The sequence below is a fragment of the Strix aluco genome, chromosome W (genome assembly GCF_031877795.1).
Source record: "Strix aluco isolate bStrAlu1 chromosome W, bStrAlu1.hap1, whole genome shotgun sequence".
Classification (NCBI taxonomy): Eukaryota; Metazoa; Chordata; class Aves; order Strigiformes; family Strigidae; genus Strix; species Strix aluco.
In genome coordinates, this window is record NC_133970.1 from 969,479 (window position 1) to 990,121 (window position 20,643).

A 20,643-nucleotide genomic window follows, 5' to 3' on the forward strand; every position below is an offset into this window, starting at 1 on the left:
TGGCTCAACTCAGTGAATTTTCTTCGTAGACTGTTTTATTTTTTAGCGTAAGGTAGTTTTTGGACATAGGAAGCCCTACACCAGGCAGTAGCTTTCAGCTTTCTCACCGGGTGCCCCCGCTTTCAGCCTAACGGTTCCTCTTACATGAGCAAACCCGCTTGTTTTCTGGCCATGGCTGTTGTCTCGGGTGGAAACACTGGCTGCTTCCCCCTGGGGCCACCCTGCCTGGCTCTGGGGAGGCTGCAGGACCCGCAGCCCAGGGCTGGTACTGGGAGATGCTGGTCAGCTGAGGCAGCCGGCCTGTAACGCTGCCGGTAGGTCCCCACTGCGGTGCCGGAGGGCAGTGGGGGGGCAGCCGTGTCTGAACGGGAGGCTCTTGGCGAAGAAGCGCAGGCACGCCCGTCCCGCTGTCGGCAAATCTCAAAGTGTCTCGCTGAGCAGTGTCGCGTGTGTCAACCCATCGGACAAGTGAAAAGGGGGTAAAACCTCTTAAGGGGGTGAGCCCACCCCGTCCTGCCTCGATGCTTCCCCACAGTCGCCGTGGATCAAGGGGTGTTGGCGGGGCCGCAGCAATGCGGGGGGCTTTGAGTATATTCAGGAATGGGGTACAACACACGTTTTTTGACTGGTGGAGCACTGTGCCTCCTGCCCCTTCATCTGAACAGAACATAAACTCCTTGGACCCCAAGGAAGAGGAATGCACTGTCCTGCACCATGCAGGAATGAAGAAAATTTGACAGGTTCTCCCCTATCAACAAACTAACGTGCAACAGTACTACTTCCCTGCTTAATAGCATTTCCGTTTTTAATTCAAAGTGCTGTGGACAAGGAAGACATCAGAAGCCAGTAAACCTTTGCAAAATGGGACAATTCATTTCTCAGGCTGCTCAAGTTGGAGGTGTGTACCCGGGTCTGTGGCACCTCTACTGTGTCACAGCACAGCTGCGGCCTTCCAGGAGGCAACCCTCCACTACCATTAAAGGCAGACTTTTTTTTTCAAGATAATATTATATATTATCCTATATTCAATATTATCCTGTCATATTGTGTCCGAGCCTGGAAATGTTTCCTGCAGGACAGTGCCGTGAGCAGCCTCTCTGCCTTTTGAGGTGCTACCCTGTGTCAGCAGTGACTGTAGTGGCCCCCCATGCTTGAGGGTGGAGGCTTCCGAAGTGACTGGTGTTGTCCTGGATGAGGAGCAGATACCTCCCTGATACTTACAAATAAGAAACGTGCAAAGGAAGTTATGAAGAAATCAGTAATAAGGGCTCCCTTAGGAGATGCTGCCCCACTCCATCCCCTACAGCAGGTCACTGAAATAAGGAGCTTGCTTTGATGCTCACCATGTCCCAGGAGTTTCTGGTGGATGAAGAAAATGAGTCCTGGGTACACCTTGGTGCTGGGGGGCGGCCGGTGCAGCCCCTCGTGCCTCCGGCCCCGCCGAGGCTCCTCAGCCAGCCCACGAGGCCCAGGCTTGGTGCCAAACTGCTTATTTCCTAAATATCTGTTTTCATGGTTGGACTGGATGATCTTCAAGGTCTTTTCCAACCGAGATGACTCTGTGATTCTGTGATTCCTAAATACAGTGTCTGCAGCAGCTACGGCACTGCTCATCAAATGCACTTTCCCACTCAAACTTACCAGGAATGTCAGGTTCAAAGGAAAGTAGAGTCTGAGCCTTAAAACTTCCTGGGAAAGTCCTGTGAAGGGTGGGCACCCTCCTGGCCAGATGGCAGAAGTGTTTTTCCAGACTCCCCTGGTTTCAAACAGAGTATCTGCGGAACACACACATCTGCAGTGCTCTGGTGAGGGAAACACGAGTCACACTTAGATGCCCGATGCATCTTTCATTTTCCTTGGGGGTCTAATCAGAAAAATCTATGATTGAAGTAGATGAAGACAGTCACTTCGGTCTTTATTGCAGAAAAAAAATAAATAAAATAAAAAATTAAAAGAGAAAGATGACAGGCATGAAGACTTTAAATGAGAACCTCATGCCCCTGGAGTGATTCACATGTCTGCGTGTTTTGGTCCCCCTGTAGCTGCACAGCAAAGTCCATAAAGATTTAGTGTACTCCCAAACACAACCCCCCTTTGCACTCATCTTTCATGGCTGAGTCTCCTTGATTAAATCATGTTTATTTTAGTTTATCTCAGTCCTACGAAACCACAGATTTGCCTACATCAGAGTCCTATCAAAAAAAAAAAAAAAAAAGTGTCAGACTGGGGAAGTTGCCCCAAGACTGTATTAAGTTTTTCCCAGGGAAGATGCTGGATCCCCAGCACTGGTATGGTTTGTTCAGCTGGGACAGAGGCAACGAGCACCGAGCTCTGCGCTGCCAGGGCTGCTCAGCTCTGGCTGAGCAGAGGCAACATCGAACGAGTCCTTTAACCAAAGCCAGTGCACCGACTCCTGTGCCGTACCCCTCCTCGCTGCCCTTGCGCTGACTTCCAGCTAACCAAAACCAGGGAAAAAACATGGATTTGCTTTTTTTCTAGCAGCACCCTTGCTGTGATGTGCCTGTGTGTCGCGGCCCTGACCCCCACCCCTCGCAGAGCCCCGGGCAATGTCCACCCGGGAAAATTAGCACCTTTCTTAGGGAGTGCGAGAATGAAAAACATCCCCCAAGCTCCCGATGGCTGCGTTTCAGTTATTGCTAAATCATCTCTCTGACTCCAGCACAGCGTTTCCTCCGTTTTCCCCTGAAAGCACTCGCTTCATTTCTCTCACACGTTTCCCCGGCACCGTGGGGCTGCGCCTGCCGCCAGCCAGGGAACGGGCTTCCTGCGGGCTCCCCCGCATCCTGACCCGCCGCACGGCGGGGGGACGCCCCGGGGAGACGGCAGGAGTTCAGGAAAAATTGTTTTTCTCAGGCCGGGGAGATGAATTCCTATCGCATGTGCTGTAGCCGGGAGCGAGGAGGTCTCGGTGCGATTTCCTCCGGAGGGTCAGCACGAGCAGGCTCGTGCCCCGAGGGCGTCCGCAGCCACCCCCAGCACCTCCGCACCTCTCAGAGCAAACCCCGGTCGACGTCGCACACTTTCTCACCAAGGCTTTCTCATTCCCACACGGTATTTCTCAAAAAAAGAAAAAAGAAAAAAAGCTGCGAGTTTGTGATCCGCTTGGATTCCGCTTGTATTTCCATGGTGCTTAGATCCACCCGTTGACATTTGGGATTTTTTTCTACTCAGGTCTATGCTGCAAAAATAATAATAAAACCAAAATCCTTCAGCGTAGATCTCGCTACACTGAAAATTCAAAATGCATATTCTTAGCCTCTCAGTTGTAATTAGCTCTAAGGTTAGTTATCCTTCTTTTTCCCATAAAAAGAGAAGCTTTTGCAGCTGTCCACGTCAGACCACTCAGTTCCCAGGGACGGGACTGAGGTTCGATGTGTTTTTCCTTACCTTTGTGTACCCCCTTTTTTTGGGTGGTAATTCCCCGGCTGCCATGTGTGAGTGCTGCTGTGGCTTCAAGGTGGGGACGGTGCTGAGGCTGGGGGGAAGAGGAGCCCCAGGCACCCCAGGTGCAGATGGGCGGTGCGGTGATTCCCTGCTGAGGGCTGTCCGGAAGGATGCCCCAGCCCTGGTAGCAGTCCCTGGGTGCAGAGCCCCCGCCCCGTCCCCTCTGGTTTGGCAGCGCTTGTCCCTCCCCTCGCCCCCTCCGCCGGAAGGAGCCGCAGAGCTGGAGGGAAGTTCACGGCTCAGCCCTAACAAACACGGTTTAAGAGACTTAAAGGCCTTGAATCTCCCCTTCGGTGGAAGATTAGAGTGCATTTCTCCTCCAAATTCGCACCAGAAGCAGCGAACTTCTTTAATCTCGTTCAGGGCCTTGTTATCCTCTTTTTCCGAGACTCATCCCATTGAACGTGCAGCATCTCCGGGCGTTTCGCGGCGGTGCCCAGCGCGGAGGTTAACCGCCCAGGAGAAGCGGGTGCCTCCTGCCCGCCCGGGCAGCGCCCCTCAGCGGGATCTCGTGTCCACGAGGACCCGCTGCCGACACCGCCGCCGAGTTCTCCCGACCGCTGTGTGGGCGCCCTGGGGAAGGCGACCACCATCTACGGACAGAAAACCCACAGCAGCTGGGAGCTCCGCTTGAATTTTGGGGCTATTGTTTACGTAGGGCCTGAATCTGAATTCAGGGAAAAGTGCTGACTACTGCTGCGCGTTTTTTATTACTGAATATGTTGTTGTGAATATTACTTGTACTCTGAGTCCAGAAGTTGTAACCCATGAGTTGACCCTTGCCCATAGTTGGGTTATGTGGGTAGCCTGGAAGTCTTCCTCATCACTCAAGATCTGCTTTGGTGGAAACTATTTGAGGCTATACTCTTCAATTCACTCTTTACGATCCAAATTCCTTGTGCAAACTGGAATATTTTGGAGCAGTTTTCAAACACCAGGACACTTTATCAATTAGTCCTGAGTTTCAGAAAATGCTGGAAATCAGCGTTGGGTGAGTGCAGCGTACAGAAACTCGCCTCGTTCCTTTTTACCTTAATCCTTAAAAACTAGCATGGATTCCATCGAAAATTCTCAATTTTAAGAAGGATCTTCTGAACAGAGGAATGGGTTATTGCACTGATCTCCAGCCACTGATCACCCCGAGCAGCAGTTGCACACGGGTCTGGTGGATTTAACGTGACTTCAACCGAGGAAGCATCGGGTGGCAAGGCGGCAGTGCCAGCGCGGCTCCGACTCCAGCGGCAGCCCGCAAAGAAGAGGGCTGGAAATTCTGAAATTGAAAATGAACACACTCAAGCTAGAAAGAAATCACGGATTTTTAGCTGCGATCTGTCCTTAACATTTAGATAATGAAGTGGTAGTTTTTCTTCTCTGGCCTTTAAAGGCAGATCCCATCTTAGAGCTCAGAGAGAGGTTCCGCTGCGTTGCAGAGCAGCTGCCTGCAGCCTGGGATGGAAAGGCACTTTCTCACCTTCAGGTACGTGATCTTATTAATTTTTCCAGTGATCTGGCACATCCTATGGATAACGGACAAGGGAGACAGCTCATTCCCTTTTCTTTCTTTTTTTTTTTTTTCTTGTCAAGGAAGAACAGAAGAACAGAGAAAGGTGGGGAAGAAAGGAAAGATGTAATAAGACATACTTTCATGTAGTTGTATTTAAAGAATCACAGAATACGTTTCTTCCATCTTCTGCAAAGCCACGGAGCATTTCAAAAGCACCCGCACATTCAAACGGACGGGAATATTGTGGTTCATACCTCTCTTCCATTGATCTCTAATTCTACCATTATCCAATGAAAAATACCAATAGCAATAAAACAGAGAACTAGATGTGCCACAGACAATCTTCAAACGGATGGCTTGGCGAGTGAGAGGAGGAAATGAAGCACTTAAATCTCTCATCAGATGTTCTGAAAATTATTTCAGCTGCTAAAAATGCTAAACAAATTTTTATTTCAAAGGATATGTTCCAAAATCTTCCCCTTTGATAATTGCTTTTTTTTAAACCATCTGTCATATATTTCATTCCAGTCTCGGAGGGCCAATGCTCCCCTCCCCAAGCGCCTGGGGGGAGGCGGCCCCCCCAGGTAAGGCTCTGGGGCCCAGCCCTCGCCCCAGCATCCCCCTGCCAGTTGTTTTTTGTTGAATTGCACGTGGCAGGAGTTCGGGACGGGGCTCGGCCTCGGGTGGCCCCAGTTCCTGCCACTTAGGGCACCTTGCCCCGCATTTCTGCAATTTTAAACCCTTATTTTTTTAAAAAACAATTTTTATTATTTATTGTGAATTGTCTAGGTTTAGATTCACACTCTGCCCCCCAATATTTGACAGTCCTTTGAGGCTACATCCTTGGCCCTTAAACTATTTTCGCTTACTGGTAATCTCAATCAAAATGTTGGGCTTTTTTTTTTCTTCTTTCTTTTCTTGGAAGTTCCTTCAGTCACAAAACAGCTAAAAAAAGAACCGGTCTGCCCGGCTGGTTTGGCAAGGCGGAACTTGCTGCTTTCTGCCTTTCTTTTTGCTTCTCCTTCCCTTTGTCTGCTGAAAGCTGATCCCTCACAATGCCTGTGGCAGGGACACGGCCTCGTAGACTGTGTTCGCCCTCGGTAAATAGGCAAGAGGTGAAGATTTTCCTCCGGGAGGGTTGGGGGGCATCCAGCGGCCTGGTCCCTTGGCCACCTCTGCCTGGCTGGGCGGAACCTGCTGCATGGTGCCCATCATGGTGGGTGCCCTGGGGGGTCACAGACTGGTTTGGGTTGGAAGAGACCTTAAAGATCACCCAGTGCCACCCCCCTGCCCCGGGCAGGGACACCTTCCACTAGCCCAGGTTGCCCAAAGCCCCGTCCAACCTGGCCTTGAACCCTTCCAGGGAGGGGGCAGCCACAGCTTCTCTGGGCAACCTGTGCCAGGGCCTCCCCCCCCTCACAGGGAAGAATTTCTTCCTTACATCTCATCTAAATCTAAATCTTTCAGTTTAAAACCATTATCCCTCGTGCTGTCACTGTCCCAGGGTGCCGGCCTGCAGGTGGGGGGTATCTACGCTGTGACATTGCACGGTGGCAACAGGATTGTGCCTCCGACTTTTGTATTTGTCTCGTCTATATTCTGCCGTGGCTGCGTCTGGTTTTCACGTTTGCATTTTTAACGCTTTATGCCAATTCCGTCAAATAGTCTAATAAAGCTGTAAAGCGGTAAAAAGCGCGTGTGGCCCGGGGATTGGTGTCAGGGCACCTTGCCCCTGCCTTGCCCCCGCAGTGCCCGTTACCGCTCTGTGCACAGGAGGAGCAGCCGGAGCGGTGCCATCTTGTGGGAGACGTGCTTTTCCAGATTTCAGCCCAAAAAGATGGGCGGGATGTCCTCGTGGGCTGGGGGGCCAGTCCCGCGGCAGGGGGCAGCAGCAGTGCCTGTCTCTGCTTCCCTGCGATGGGATGGGATGGGATGGGATGGGATGGGATGGGATGGGATGGGAGGGGACAGATGGGGACAGGATGGGATGGGATGGGATGGGATGGGATGGGGTGGGGTGGGGTGGGGTGGGGTGGGGTGGGGTGGGATGGGATGGAATGGGATGGGTTGGAATGGGATGGGATGGGAAGGGAGGGGACAGATGGGGATGGGATGGGATGGGATGGGATGGGATGGGATGGGATGGGATGGGATGGGATGGGATGGGATGGGATGGGAGGGGACGGGACAGGACAGGATGTGAAGGGATGGGATGTGACAGAACGGGATGGGATGCAGCAGGAGGGGATGGGATGGGAGGGGATGGAGCAGGACAGGACAGGGTGTCTCTGGTGCAGCCAGCCCAGGGTGTCGGGGTCCGGCCTCTGCCCGATGGGGCCAGGGCCAGTCCAGAGCCCTGGGGGGGCCCGGCACCCGGCAGCACCCCGCCGGGCTGGGTGGGATGGCAGTGCTGCTGACACGGTGGGTTAGCACTTTCCAGCTAAATTGTCAGCAATGGCTTCTGTCACTGACAGATCGACGCTCGCTCAGTCAGGTTTTTTTTTTTTTCCCAAAACAATATTGTGAGAAGGTTTCAGATTTGCAAAATGCTTTCAATTTGGTGATGTTGTTGGAAAAATATTTGCTTCCAAATCAGTGTGCAGTGTAAAACAGAAGGGCTTAATGCTTGGTGCTTTGCATTACATGCTTTGCTAAGGAATGAGGAGTGCAGCTACGGCAGCCTTTTCCCACTGCTGGGGAAGCTGAGCGCTCTCTGCGGAAAACAGGATGTTATTGCCTGACTTAATTTTCTTATGGGGTTAGGATTTCAAATATCACTCGAAAATACCAAAGCTTGTACTATTCATTGACAGATTGATAGCCCACACTGTGATTTGTAATACTTTGGTGAACATCTTGAAATACTTATGTCATGACTGAGGTAAGGTTTGAAAAAAACATTTGCTTATTTTGTTACACTTTTTTTAAATGTTACGATTTATACTAATATTAGCGTATTGCTAACCCAAACAGTGCTGTGCTCGGCTGTGCTTTGCCCCTTGCTGCTCAGTGAACCAGCACCTCTCCCTCCCACAGCAGCCCCAGGACCGGGCAGCAGGATGCAACCCCAGGCTGTCAGCCCAGGCACAGCTTTTTTTTGCAGGCCACCGGCCCACAACTGCTGTTCCCGCATGGCACGGCCAGTTCTTGCCCCGGGGGTTTCCTCTGGGCTGTGATGCTCCCTTGGGGTGGTCATGGTGGTGCTCGGCCCCGCTGTCCTCCCTGGCCTGGCAGAGGAGACCGGGGTGCTCCTCGCTGGGCACTGACACCCCGAAGCAGCTGGCAGGAACGGTGGTGCTGTGCTAGAGAGCTGATTTATCATTATTCCTGGCTCTAATGCATTTTGCTTGGCTAGGTGTGCTGAGGTCCTTGGGCTTTTTTTTTTTTTTTAAAGTTAGACCTCTGAAATCTGATGATCCTAAGGGTCTCTTTTGACATTATAGCAACATTTTAAATGCATTTGTAGGGGAATACACAAGAGAGAGAAAAAGTCAGGTTCCTGTAGCATGTGCTGAAGCCATCTGACTGCATGTAGTGAGGCTTTTGTGGTGCCAGAGGACCCCTAGCCTGAGCCAGTTGTGAGCTGTGGGCTGTTAATAACTCACCCAAAGTGCCAGGGGAGCACGCCCCGCACCCCTCCAGCGAGACAGTGCTTAGTGGCAAGGCTGGACACAGCCATCCTGCCCGGAGAAAGCCACCACTTTACGAATTTCTTCCCCAAACTGGCATGAGGTGCACAATGTGCGTGATACACGCAAGAAAGGCATCCCTGTGCCTCTTTCTCTGCCAGTGCAAAGGGTCTCCAGAGCTGCCCCAGGCACCCCGAGGCCCCTCAGTCACGGGCTGTAGGCTCAGCCTAGACCTCTGTCACTTCATGGTGGTTCTCTGAGGTCCTCACAGGCTCTGCTGGAGGTCCTGAGGGTCCTCGGTGGCCTCCCACCCCAGAGGGCTTCTGCGCATCCTCCTGCACGTGTCACAGCAAAGCAGCTGCCGGCATTTTTTTCCCACCCCGAGCTCCTTGTGGCTGGATTTAATGGGCAGTTTTTATCCCTTGGGAGTGCACAGCTTGGGGAGATTACCTTGAGGTAGGAGTCTGTGTCATCTCAGGCCACGCTGGGCTGGCCCAAGCAGCGGGTGAGGAGCCACTTCTGCTCCTGCCAAGCTCCAGACACGGGCACGAGCCGTGACGGGCAACTTTCATGCTCACCGGGGACCCATCACTGCTGAAGGAAAAAGACTTCCTTCTACAAACGGCTAATGGTAAAAGTCTTGGAAAGATATTTCTGTTTGTGTAAGGAATTTAATAATGACAATTTCAGACCTAAGCCACCTCAGCGCCGGCAGGGGCTGTCCCCAGTCTCTGCCCATGGGTGGCTGTGGTGGCAGCCAGCCCCGGTGCCCATCGGGGCTCAGCCAGGGCACAGGGCTGCTGCTGTGGACACGTAGCTCAGCCCTACGGACCCATGGCCCCAAAACAACACCCCAAAAGCCTACGCTGTTCTCAGACTAGAACAGACCCCTTTCCCTTCAGCTGGGGCTAAAGCTCACGTTTAAAGTGGAAACAAATGTGGCTGGCTCAAGCGGGTATGGTTAGTCTGGGGGTGCGGCGAGGCAGGGCCAGGACTGGCAAAGCCCAGCACAGCCCCGCAGCAGCACCCCCGAGCTGGCGTGGGAGGGGGCTGCCTGCCGAGCCGCCGCGCATGCTAATGTCTCGCTGGCTCCCTGGTGCCAGCAGTTGCAGCTCATCTGTTGGCAGTCGGCAATGTGCTGAGAAAATGTATCTATAGGATTAAAAAAAAAAGGCTATAGGGTGACCAGATGTTCTGGGCACCAAACCAAAACAGTTTGAGGGAGGGGGAGTAAGATGTCTCTTCTAAAATCGCATTAAGTTCTGGGGTTGTCTGTTCTCTGTGCAAAGAGCTCGGTCCTTCAGGGTATGCTGAGTAGCCTGGAGGCTGCAGAAGGCATCTTTCTCAAAGATGGGATGTTTATGCCTCTCTTTCTCCATCTGACCCGTGGCAATAAGCTGTACCTACATTAAATCTGCTTTTGCACTGGGCATCCCAGGGATCGGCCTCTGCTCGAGGGACGGGGACGCTCATGACAGCCCTAAAAGCTGCGCGAGCCGTGTGTGGCGGGATGACAGCCGTGCTGGCTGCCGCTTTTATGGATGCACTCGCTAAGAGTTTTAAAAGGATGCTAGGTACTGGTGGGTGGCACTGAACTCACAGTTCTGGGGTCCAAGGTGATCGTACACAGAGCTGCTTTGCCCAGTTTCCCTCCTGTCCTAGTTGAAGATGCCCTTGGGGGCAGGAATATCTCCTCTCAGCCACCAGTTCCTCTTGCTCCTCTACTTCCTGGGCATTTTGCTGTATGTGACAAAGGCCAGGGCTGAGCTGGGCTTTATCCTCGTACAGGGTCTAACCTCATTAGCTGATTGCTCAGATTGATCCTCCGTACGTTATGTGGCTTTTGGGGGGTGCAGCCCGGTGGCTCCTGGAGACCCAAACCAGGAGGAGAGCAACTGTCCTGGTGGGCTGGCTTAATTTCACTGTGGGACCCTGGGATATTACAGGGGGAGCTGGGAAAACTGGTCCCTTGAAACACTGCTGCAAATATAGGGAAAAATGGGAGTTTTCTTAAACTTTTCTCTCCCTTCATATGCTGCACAAAGGGCAGAGTGAGCGACAGTGGGATAAACCCTCACCAGTTTCCCCAGGTCGTTCCCAGTCCAGCTCTTACGCTTTGCACCTCTCTCCTTCCTTCTCTCCCCTTCCCAAATCATCTGCAGTTTTGCTGCTTGGCCCCTTCTATTCACGTTGCCACCCATTCTTCTCAAACCATATGTATGGGTTGGTTTGCAAGAACGGAGCCTTGCGTGACTCCTGGAATAGCAGGAAGCCCAAGAGCAGGAGAAAATTCAGCTCGAAAATGAATAGTTCCCCCTTAAGATGAATGCAAATCAGGGAGCCTGAAGAATAGTGGGAAATCAAGTAAAGTTAAGTCCTGGAAACTATTACCTCCTGCTGGTAGTTTAGGACTGTACAAGAGCCAAGTCCACAGACATCAAAGTATTTACAAATTAAAATAAAGTCAGCTCTCATGGTGCTGTAGGAAATGGGATGGGCTGATGGAGACCCAATGTGGGTTTCTTCATAAAAGAGGAGAATTAATACGGGAAGGAATTTTATCATATGAAATCGCTGTACGCAGCTGACATTATATTTCAACAGTGGTTATAAGAATGACCCTTTAACCCAATATCAGCATTATAGTATCTGCCCTGTGCTTTCTCCCGTGTGCACGTGAGCAGCTGAAGGGCTGCTGTGGCGATGTCGGCCCCGCGGGGCAGCTCGCACCCTCGGCGCGGCAGCCGGCACAGCATCCATCGCCTCATCTCCACCGTGGCCAGGGCTGGGGGGTGAAGCATCCTGGCAGGGGGGGCTGGCGCTTCCTGATGACTACAAAAGCGGCCCGAGGGACCAGGCTAAACCAGGGACCAGTTTTGGGGTGACTAAAATTAGGTCAAGTTGGTCTTTTCTTTATTGGTATCAAACAAGCATCTTAGGAGTGGAAAGCTCTTAGACTGTAAATAACTCAGCTGTTCAAGTGGCAATTTTGTCTTGTGAAAACAAAATCTATTTGCATCATCTGCTCTTTTTAACAGCTTTTTGAAATTACATTTTTTTTATATAAACTTTATTTTCGGGGGGAAAATGTGTTCTTAAAACCTTACCCCATTCCCTGCTTTTCGTTACCTTCAACCTGAGCAAAGTAGTGACTCAAGAGAATGATGGGACAGTGGAAAACAAGTGTGGATAGGCTGGAGGAAGCAGACATAGTTACATGGAAGCGACGATTGGGAAGTGGGATTAAGCCCTTCATCCACTAATTCATGCACCAAAATGGAGTTTTCTGAGCAATTCCCAACACACACCCTCTCCCTGCCGGCCAGCTACTGCAGGCTGGGGTAGGAGGACGTGCCCGTGTTCTCCTTTCTGGCCATTGTGGTTGGGAAGGCAAAAGGCAAGTACATGCTTAAAGGCTTTCAAAAGCCTGTTTACCAACATCCTGAAATATTGATACCCCAAACTGCTGAATCCTGCGCTGCACAAAGGCATAAGTGACAGGAATAACAGAGAGAGAACCCTAAATTGATGACACTAGAAATGAGCAATTGTTTTCTAGAACTTGCATTTGTGAGAGATGTGCACCCTACCCCAGAAAGAAATGAATTTGTATACACAAATATATCTCTGCAAATGTTAAGATCCCCACCAGTTCAAGATAAAATCCCCATCCCCTTCCACCAAACCGAGAGGGGAAAACCTGCTCACGCCGACGAGCAGCCCCATCAGTGCTACAGAAGGACCACAGCAAAGATTACAAACCTCGACACTGCTAGTTACAGGGACATTATCCATAAAGCATGTAATCCTATCCAAACCTTCCGACAACAGTTTCACAGTACGCCAGAATTTTTTTAGGATATTTTCTATTTTCATCCCGTGATCCCATGTAATACATAGTCTTGGCATTTCTTATCACTTCCAACCATGCATTTCTCAATTTTTTTTATGTTTGTTCCAAATTTCAGTGCTGTGCATCCTTTTTGCCTTAGACCAAAAGCATATCACACATTCTCATCATTTTAATTAAACTAGGGCCAATCCAGGGCAAATGTTTGATTTTGACTCAAAAGGTGCATGCAAATCACAAATTCCATTTGATTCAAAATGGAAAAGGCTCCCTGCTACATCCTTACTGTATACGGAATTAAGCAGTCGGCCAAATTCATGGCTGCACATCACTTTAAAAAGTGTCTGTGTTTTTGAAACTAAAAAATGAATTCCTGCAGTAAGTTGTGCATGCATTGTTTTTAAGATCCACAGCGAACACTGCAGTATAAAACTCAGATCTTTTCACTTGAGGCAAGCGCCATTTAAATTTATCAACTCTCAACAAGCAGAGGCTTCAGTGTGGATACCGACTGAAATTTGCATTAAATGTCTGCTGAAACAAAATTTCCTAGCAGCGAACGAGGTGGAAATGACTTCCTCTTGTAATGGCTTTCCATTAAAAGCGCGTCCAAGTGCAGCTGCGGAGATGGCACCCGTGGAAGGTATGAACGTGCACCTTGAGCTGGAAAAGCACGGCCCTGTGGGGCGAAACGGCTTCTGTCCCATTAAAATTTGCTATTTATATCTGGACAAAGCTGGAACCATTGACAACGTACTTGTGAAATACCAAAGCTGTGTCTCAGCAGCAGTCTGGTGGAGGAGGCGCGGAGTTTGCAGTCCTGACTTCTTCCTTCTCTGCCTGATTTGCTCCCAGCAAATGCTGCAGACCAAGGGTCAAGTACCAGCGCTGGGCCAGGCCATGTACAGCCTTGAACTTCAGCTGCAGCTGTCTCTGGTGAGGATACTCACTCCAGGGTTAGTCTGGGATGTCAACTTCATTGTAAAACCCACCTTAGAGCTGCAAAATACCTCAGCTCAGTATTTCTCTGTGCACAGAGAACCTTCTCACCAGCTGTTCCCTGATGCTCAGTTCTTTCCCCACCAGATATCACTGGTTGGGCTGCAGCCTCTGCCAGCTCTGTGAGCACGCGATGGGGCTCATCCCCTCTCTTTGCTTTCTCCTGGAAGCTCCAAAGCTGTGCCGGCGACTGCCCACTCCTGCTGTCCTTCCCACGGCACGTGTCGGGAAAGGGGCGAGTGGGTCGTGCCCTCCGGTGCAGCTGCAAGGGTGGAGGCCTCGAGAGCTTTTGGAGAGGTGAAGGTGGGAACAGAGAAGGAGCAATCCCCCAAAAGCTGGAAGCCACCCATGGACGTGGACAATGTCCCAAAGCGATCATGGCCTGTTCGGACGTGAGGCGCCACAGGAGGAGGGGATGCTCGTTGGCAAGAGTCTCCTAACGTCCCTCCAAGACAAGACAGGAACGGTGCAGGCTCTGCCCTGTTCGGGGAAGGCACGGTGCAGTCGTAGGTTGTTTTTTTAGTGGTATCTGGAACCGGCCAGAAGTCACCGGCTTTGCCGTCTGCTGGAACATCGCCTCTCCACCCTGGGAATGCGGATCTTCTTGTTCTGAGAGGTCATCGTTATCATGAAGTTGTTCCTTCTTCCTGTTTCCCATTACTGACAGAATGGGAATTTTGAACCACTTTTTTTTTTTACCCACAGAGAGTTCCTCGATGTGACTTTTTCCTTCATGCCTGCCAGTTCAGCCAGGCAATCGCCTCGTCGTGGGAGCAGTCTGTGTCCTCTCCCTGCTTGGAGCTTGTCCAGAAGACAAGATCACGTTGGCTGAGTTGGCTTCAGATTTCCATGGCTGCATCACATCACCATGCAACTTCTCATGCTCACAAAGCTGAGTTCGAAAAGTAGCTGCTGAGCTGCAGGGCCTGTGACCATGTGAGCTCTGATTACGCTTAGGACTTCATGCTCCCTGAGCTCGCGTCTGAACTGTGCAGGTGATTGCGTTTGTATTGTACTGCCTGAATGGGCGTCTGCGTTCATCATCCACAACGCCACAAGGCTTGCTCACGTCCCTGTTCCTCGGCTCTGATCATCCTTGCTTTCCTCATTATCTCCCTGCCTCGCTTCCTTTCCTCAGAGCCCCTCAGTAAGTTCTGCAGTTTTGTACTTTCAGTACGTTTGGGCGAGTCTCTGTAATACCTTTGTGAAGAAAGGGGCAATTCTTGAAGCTGCCGATCTTAGGACGAGTGTGGCAGTTGTGGCTGTTCCACGATGGTGGTGTGCTTGGTCTCCCATCCAGGCAGAACACCTCCTGACAGGTATCTAAGAGCACAGCCTTTCTTGTCTCGATCCTGGCGGCTTATGTGGCTCTCAGAAGCAGCCCGAGCTCTGGTAGGCATCGCTTATGTGAGCAAATACGTTGCTGCTCCCCATTTACCATCTCCCACTACGGAAACATGAATGGAGGCTGTGGAGCAGTCCGGGTTCTGCTGCGTTAACTCGATGAGCAGAGCAGTGCCAGCCCTCCTCCAGCCTTCCCGTGCCATACCTCCCACTGCCATCATCTGCCAAGCTGCCGTCGAAGGGGAGACCAGGCTCCGTGTTCCAGCTCTTCAGCCCTGGGATACCATCTTATATTCCCTGTTACTGAACCTCCTGATGAAAGCCGACTTTTTGATTAAAAGCAGTTTTTTTATTGCTTCTCCCATTGGAAGGCAAACCCTTACTGCTCTGACAGTGAGATGCCCAGTTTCCAGGCAGTTTAATTTTAAAGGCTAACTAAACCCATTTCTCTTTCTAGAAGACATTATCTTTTTGTTTATAGTTCTTCTTCCTCCCCAGTATTCACCTTGGATACATTGCTAGGGACAAGTCGCATCCTTCTGTCTCAGTTTCGTTGGGATAAACGAGCCAAGCTCTGGTGGTCTCCACGCACGCGAGACCTCCCAGTGCCTTGCTCATCCTCGTGGCCTCTCTCCACCCATCCCACCCGCGTTCCTCCCAGTTGACCGGAGTCTCTTCAGCTGTAGGTACATCCTTTATACCCTGAAGAGGAATTTTTGATGGCCTCTCTCATACTTCAGGGGGGATTTCTTTCGCATAAATTGCCACACCGTCGATTGTTCCTCCTAAGCGGTGGTAGGAGAGAGGGAAGCAGGCAGGTGTTAGCGTGTCGTTCTGCAGGATGCTATCAGCACCCCAGGGATTTCTCTGTGGCGAAAAGCAAAGAACAAACACTCGGCGTTTCTAGCAGTTCTCATTTCATTTCCTCCCTCGCTGACTGCTGTATTATGTGACATCTTATCACTAGATGCTGAGGAGCCTCACTTCCCCATGCAGGCAGTGCCACTGCTGTCACATTTATTGACTGCTGGCATGGATAATGCTTGCGAAGCATCTTAGCGTGTAGGTCAGGCAGCTTCATACCAAAAGGCTCCGCATGAGGCCACGCTGCAACCAAAGGGATGTTCCTCTTTCCCCGCTCACAGAAAGCCTGGGGGTAGCACCACTGCCCACGGATCAGGGTCGTGGTCACACTTGCGAAGGGCGCAGAGAGCATGTACAGCACAAGGCCTGGTCTCAAACATTCAAGAGAACCATTAACAAACCCAATATTTGCTGTTTCCTCGCTGTGAAACCCGCAGGATTAAGCACTGCATCTCTCACACACAGTCAGGTCCTTGGGAGTTTTGTTGCCCCGACCTGGATCTGACTGGAACAAAGCTGTACATCTCGTTTCTTCGGTCTGAATGAGCCTTTTTGGGTTTGGGGTTCATCGGGGTGGAGACACTTTAATGTGTTTGTGAGCATCCAGCCTAACACCGCTGGGAGAGGAGAAGGTTCAGCAGGCAAAGGGCTGGGTGCGGGTTGCCCCTGCGGAGTGCACCTCAGTGGGGTGCTGCTGGGTGCTGGCGCTTCAGCCTTCACAGGTGAATTCCCAGGAAGCAAAGAAATACCCCAGAAAAGTGATCGGGAGGGCAGTCGTGGTGGTACCGACCGCTCTCCAGTGGGTTTTCTGGCCCTCAGCGCCATCATTTTCCTTTCCTTCTCTTCAGGATCTAAATGTTTTTTCCAGACGAACTGTATTTGAGTTATTTATCGATAGTGTATTTTCACATGAAAAAATCTACGGGGTTGTAATTTGGATGTAATGTTCCCCAAAAGCCACTCAGGCAAAATTTCTTTTTAACTGTGGCTAATTACATATACTTGGTTGCTCAATACCAAAAATAAGAGCATCTGATGTAATGTTTATTATTTCTCTCACAAAGGGGAAAAATAATAAATTCTTTCTAATGGGATCTTTAATAATAAAAAAGAACATAATCATTACTATCAAAAGATGTATGGTTTCCATGGGGTTTACTTACCAGCATTTTGTCTGATTACATCTCCGTTACACACACAGCATTAATTATTGGAGACTAATTAGGCAAAATTACAATGTAAACCCTAATGAAAACTGGTCTCACAAACCCCTAACTCTCCTGCTGCATCCTTTCAGCTAGGTAAACTTTTTGCTTGCCGCAAAGAGCAGATCTCGCTGCTTCATTCATTTGCCACCCCCCGCCTTCTCGCCACCGAGCGCTTTCACCGTCCCCGTCCCTCGGTTGGCTTTGTTACCATTAAGCAAGATGGTGCAAGTGATTTTCCAGCTTTGGGAGTAGCCGTGCACGACTCTCCTCTCTCTTTTGTGGATTCTCATAAATCCCTGTGCCGCGTCCCGGCCTCTTCCAGGCGGCGAGCCCCCCGCGAGGCAGGTAGCCCGCCTGCAACGTGACCTCCTTTCCAGCTGGGCTGGAAATGCTTACAGCATCGTTACTCCAGCAGCTGATGTGCTTGCTCAGCTAAACAAGGTCACAAATTTCTTCCTCCCCAAGGGGCAACTGTCCTGGGATACAACCTTTCACAGGATATCTGAAATACAGCGGATTTCTGCTCACTCGCACAGTTTTTTAGAAGTACAGAAGCATGAAGGAGAGATTAGGCACCTCCATGCTGAACTTAGCTCAGGTTGCTCTGCTAACTCCCCTGCTCTGTGGTAGGGATAAAAAAAAAAAAGGGGGGGAAAGAAAACAGGTAACAGCGTTGTTTCTTTTTTGGATAATAGGTTCATTCCAGTTAATGTTTAATAACTCTAATCTTAGCTTGGTGTTGGTAGGAATCAACATCTGAAAGGATCCTTACAAACAGCAGGCAGAGATCACTGCAGACAAGGCAGGAGCATGGACAGACACTGAACAGAAAAGTTCTTTTATCTGCAGCCGTTTCTCTGCCTTGCCCTCTACTTGGTGGGCGTTGAGAGGAGCCCATCACCTTCCTCTCTGCAGCAGCCTCAAGCATATTCCAGGAGGTTTTGCGCGCCTTCCTTCACCCATCTCTTCCCCAGACTAAACAAGCCCGACTCTTTCAATCTTTCCTCTTAGGTCATTTTTTGTTCGGCCTCCGATCATTGTTGCTGCTCTCCCTGGACTGCCTCCAGTTGGTCCCCAGCTCCCTCCCAACGCTGTGCCCAGACCAGAGTCAGTTCTCCAGCTGAGACCTTCCCACCGCTGCCTGGAGCGGAGGATTACTTCATGTGTCTTACACATGACACTCCTGTTTATACATCCTGGTACGATGTTTGCTTTTTTTGCAACAGGATGACATTGTGTACTCAGCCCAGACACAACCCAGATTGCTTTCCTTGGAAAGAGTCCCTTGTATAATGTTTTCCTAAATAAAAATAATCATTACTTGAAGCTGTGTCTTTTCTAGTTTCCCAGTGAGGCACATCTGAAGTTTTCTTTTCTTTTTTTTTTCAGTGCTTAACATTTTTCCCCATCATCCATAATCATTAATATTGCACAGAGACGATCTTCAGCACAGAACACTTCAGATTCCTCACCATCAGAGTGATGGCTTCTTTTTCATACTTATTTCACTGGGCTTTTCGTATCAATTCCATCTCATCTGGCTAAAAATAAATGTGGAAACTGGGATTTCTGTGCCTATCTCAGGCTGACACAGCTGCCAAGCAGATGTAGCTGCTTTTCAGTTTTCCTGTTTGTAAAATGGGCGCAGCTAAATCTGTCTGTAGCATAATTATTAGCGGAGATGACAGACTGTGCTTCAGAGGATGCAGCACCTATGGCTCCTCAGGCATTTTCACACGCGGTTCCTTGATGCACAGGCCCATATTTTTGCAGGTTGAAGGCCAAGAACATTGAAGTTACTTTTTACAGGAAATAAGTTACAGGAGTGTAAAGAACAACCCCTTTTTAAAGCTGCTAGAGATCCAGCCTTGTATGTTGCTTATTTTTTCCCATTTTTTTTCAGGAAGTCACATTCATTAACATCCCAATTTACTTATTATTTGGACAATGCTAACGCATTTTGAAAAGCTTTCTAAATTTCCAGGTTTTAGACAGAAACAAATTATTTGGTATCAAAAAGAAGTCCTTGTTGCAGGCAAGAATGCAATTTCAGTGCTAATAAATCTTTCCTGTACTTTTTTTTTAAGTTCAAGTCCATTTTAATCAGTGTAGTGGTGGCTGCTTGGAAATGGACTTTTCGCCAGCAGCGGGTAATGCCAACAGCCCACTGGCTGCAGTTGTGTTTAACGCCACAAACCGAGCTCCTGAGCTCCCCTCCCTCTCCCCTGTGGGCAGTCTGCGGTTATTTCATATAGCAGAGGGGACGGACGGTGTTTTCTTTACCCACGCAATAAAAAATACTCAGTGGAAATACAGGGGTTTGTGCCCAAACCCATGAGAAAGTTGCACCTGGCCCGACTTTGGTCATAGACGCTGCTGAAGCACATTGGAGCAGAGTCACCAGGGTACCTGCTTAATCCCTTAGGCAGCCAGGATAGGGAGCATTTCACCTCATTTTTGGTATCTAAAAATGTGGTGGGCAGCTAAGCTCCATTTCCAGTCCATGGAGAAGGAATAAATACTTCTGAGGCACATTTTATCCGCCATGGTTTGATGTCTGCTTTAGGATGAGATGAGACGAGATGCTGGGGGCTGCTAAATCCCATCCCCGAAGTCTGCTGGTAGCTCAGGTTTCAGCAGAAAAGTTCTCAAAGTTCATAAAAGTGTTTGGTTTTTTGTTTTTGTTTTTTTTTTCTTCTGTGCATGTGCAAAGACATAACATCTTTTTGTTTTTCGCTCTGTTTTCGCCATACAGGTGCTGAGGAAAGCTGTAACCTCCCCAGGTCAGTAAAGCCTTGCTTGACATCAACCCCAACGAGCATCTGTGTCCTCCTTGAAACCCTCGGCAGAAGATGGAATAAGGACGGCACCAACGGTAATAACCACAACAGCTATACATCATGGGTGGTAGGGGCTCAGGGCAACCGATAATTACTGCACAGCTTTATTGGTAGTTAATTAAAAATAGATCCAAAGATGTCATGTAACCATTACTTTTGTTTGTAACCAGGATTTAACTCCACTGGACTCTCCGTACCTCTGGTCACACAGCCAATTTATTCTTCCGCAGTACTGCGCTGTCCCTGTGGGCCAATTAGGCAGAGATACCACCTTCTGAAAGCAGCACATGATGAAGCCACATGTCTTTGCTGCAATCAAGGCAAGTCATCACTTCTGCTGTTTATTTCTGATCTTCCCCATGGATTTCCTGGGAGGGTTTTGCCCTGTGAATTATATTTTGAACCTTTCAATTTATGCAGAGAAGATGATTCTGGGAAAGATAATATTGTGCAATTATCTACAGTTATTACTATAATAGTGAAATGGTGATCTTAATAATTATACTACTGAAGCTAGCATTTCATTAGAGGAGGGCGACTCTGGCTCTAACGACGCACTTTGATACACTGTTTCTGTGATTTGCTAATTGCACTCTCAGAATCAAGTACTGATTCAGTGACCATAAACTCTGCTTCCTATAGCATCATTAGATCATAAACTCCCTAATAGCAGAAAGTTTTAATTATGGAGCACATTCTCTTTACAATAAATATTTCTTTGTGTGACTCGCAGCGAGCGAGCGCCAGGAGTCCAAGGGACTTGTGGCGGGGGGGGTCGTGGGGGCTGGCAAGGGCCAGCTCGGGCGTTCAAACAGGAGCAGCCCGGCCTCTATTGCAGCAGATAAATACAACAGTCGCAGAAAGGCTTGGAGGGGATGGCACTGGCAGCTTCTGTAAAAATGAAAATTTTGCATGCTTATTCTTAAATTATTCTGCTTAG

At 49.7% G+C, this 20,643-nt stretch overlaps 1 protein-coding gene across 1 annotated transcript in view; it reads left to right on the plus strand.

Annotated features, from left to right (window-relative positions):
- Positions 1–20,643, plus strand: part of LOC141917851 (uncharacterized) — a 119,213-nt gene that overhangs the window by 12,157 nt on the left and 86,413 nt on the right. The window contains exons 4-5 of the mRNA XM_074811437.1: positions 19,619–19,738; positions 19,874–20,023. Of these exons, the coding sequence (XP_074667538.1) occupies positions 19,619–19,738; positions 19,874–20,023 (270 nt within the window). The remainder of the gene's footprint in view (positions 1–19,618; positions 19,739–19,873; positions 20,024–20,643) is intronic.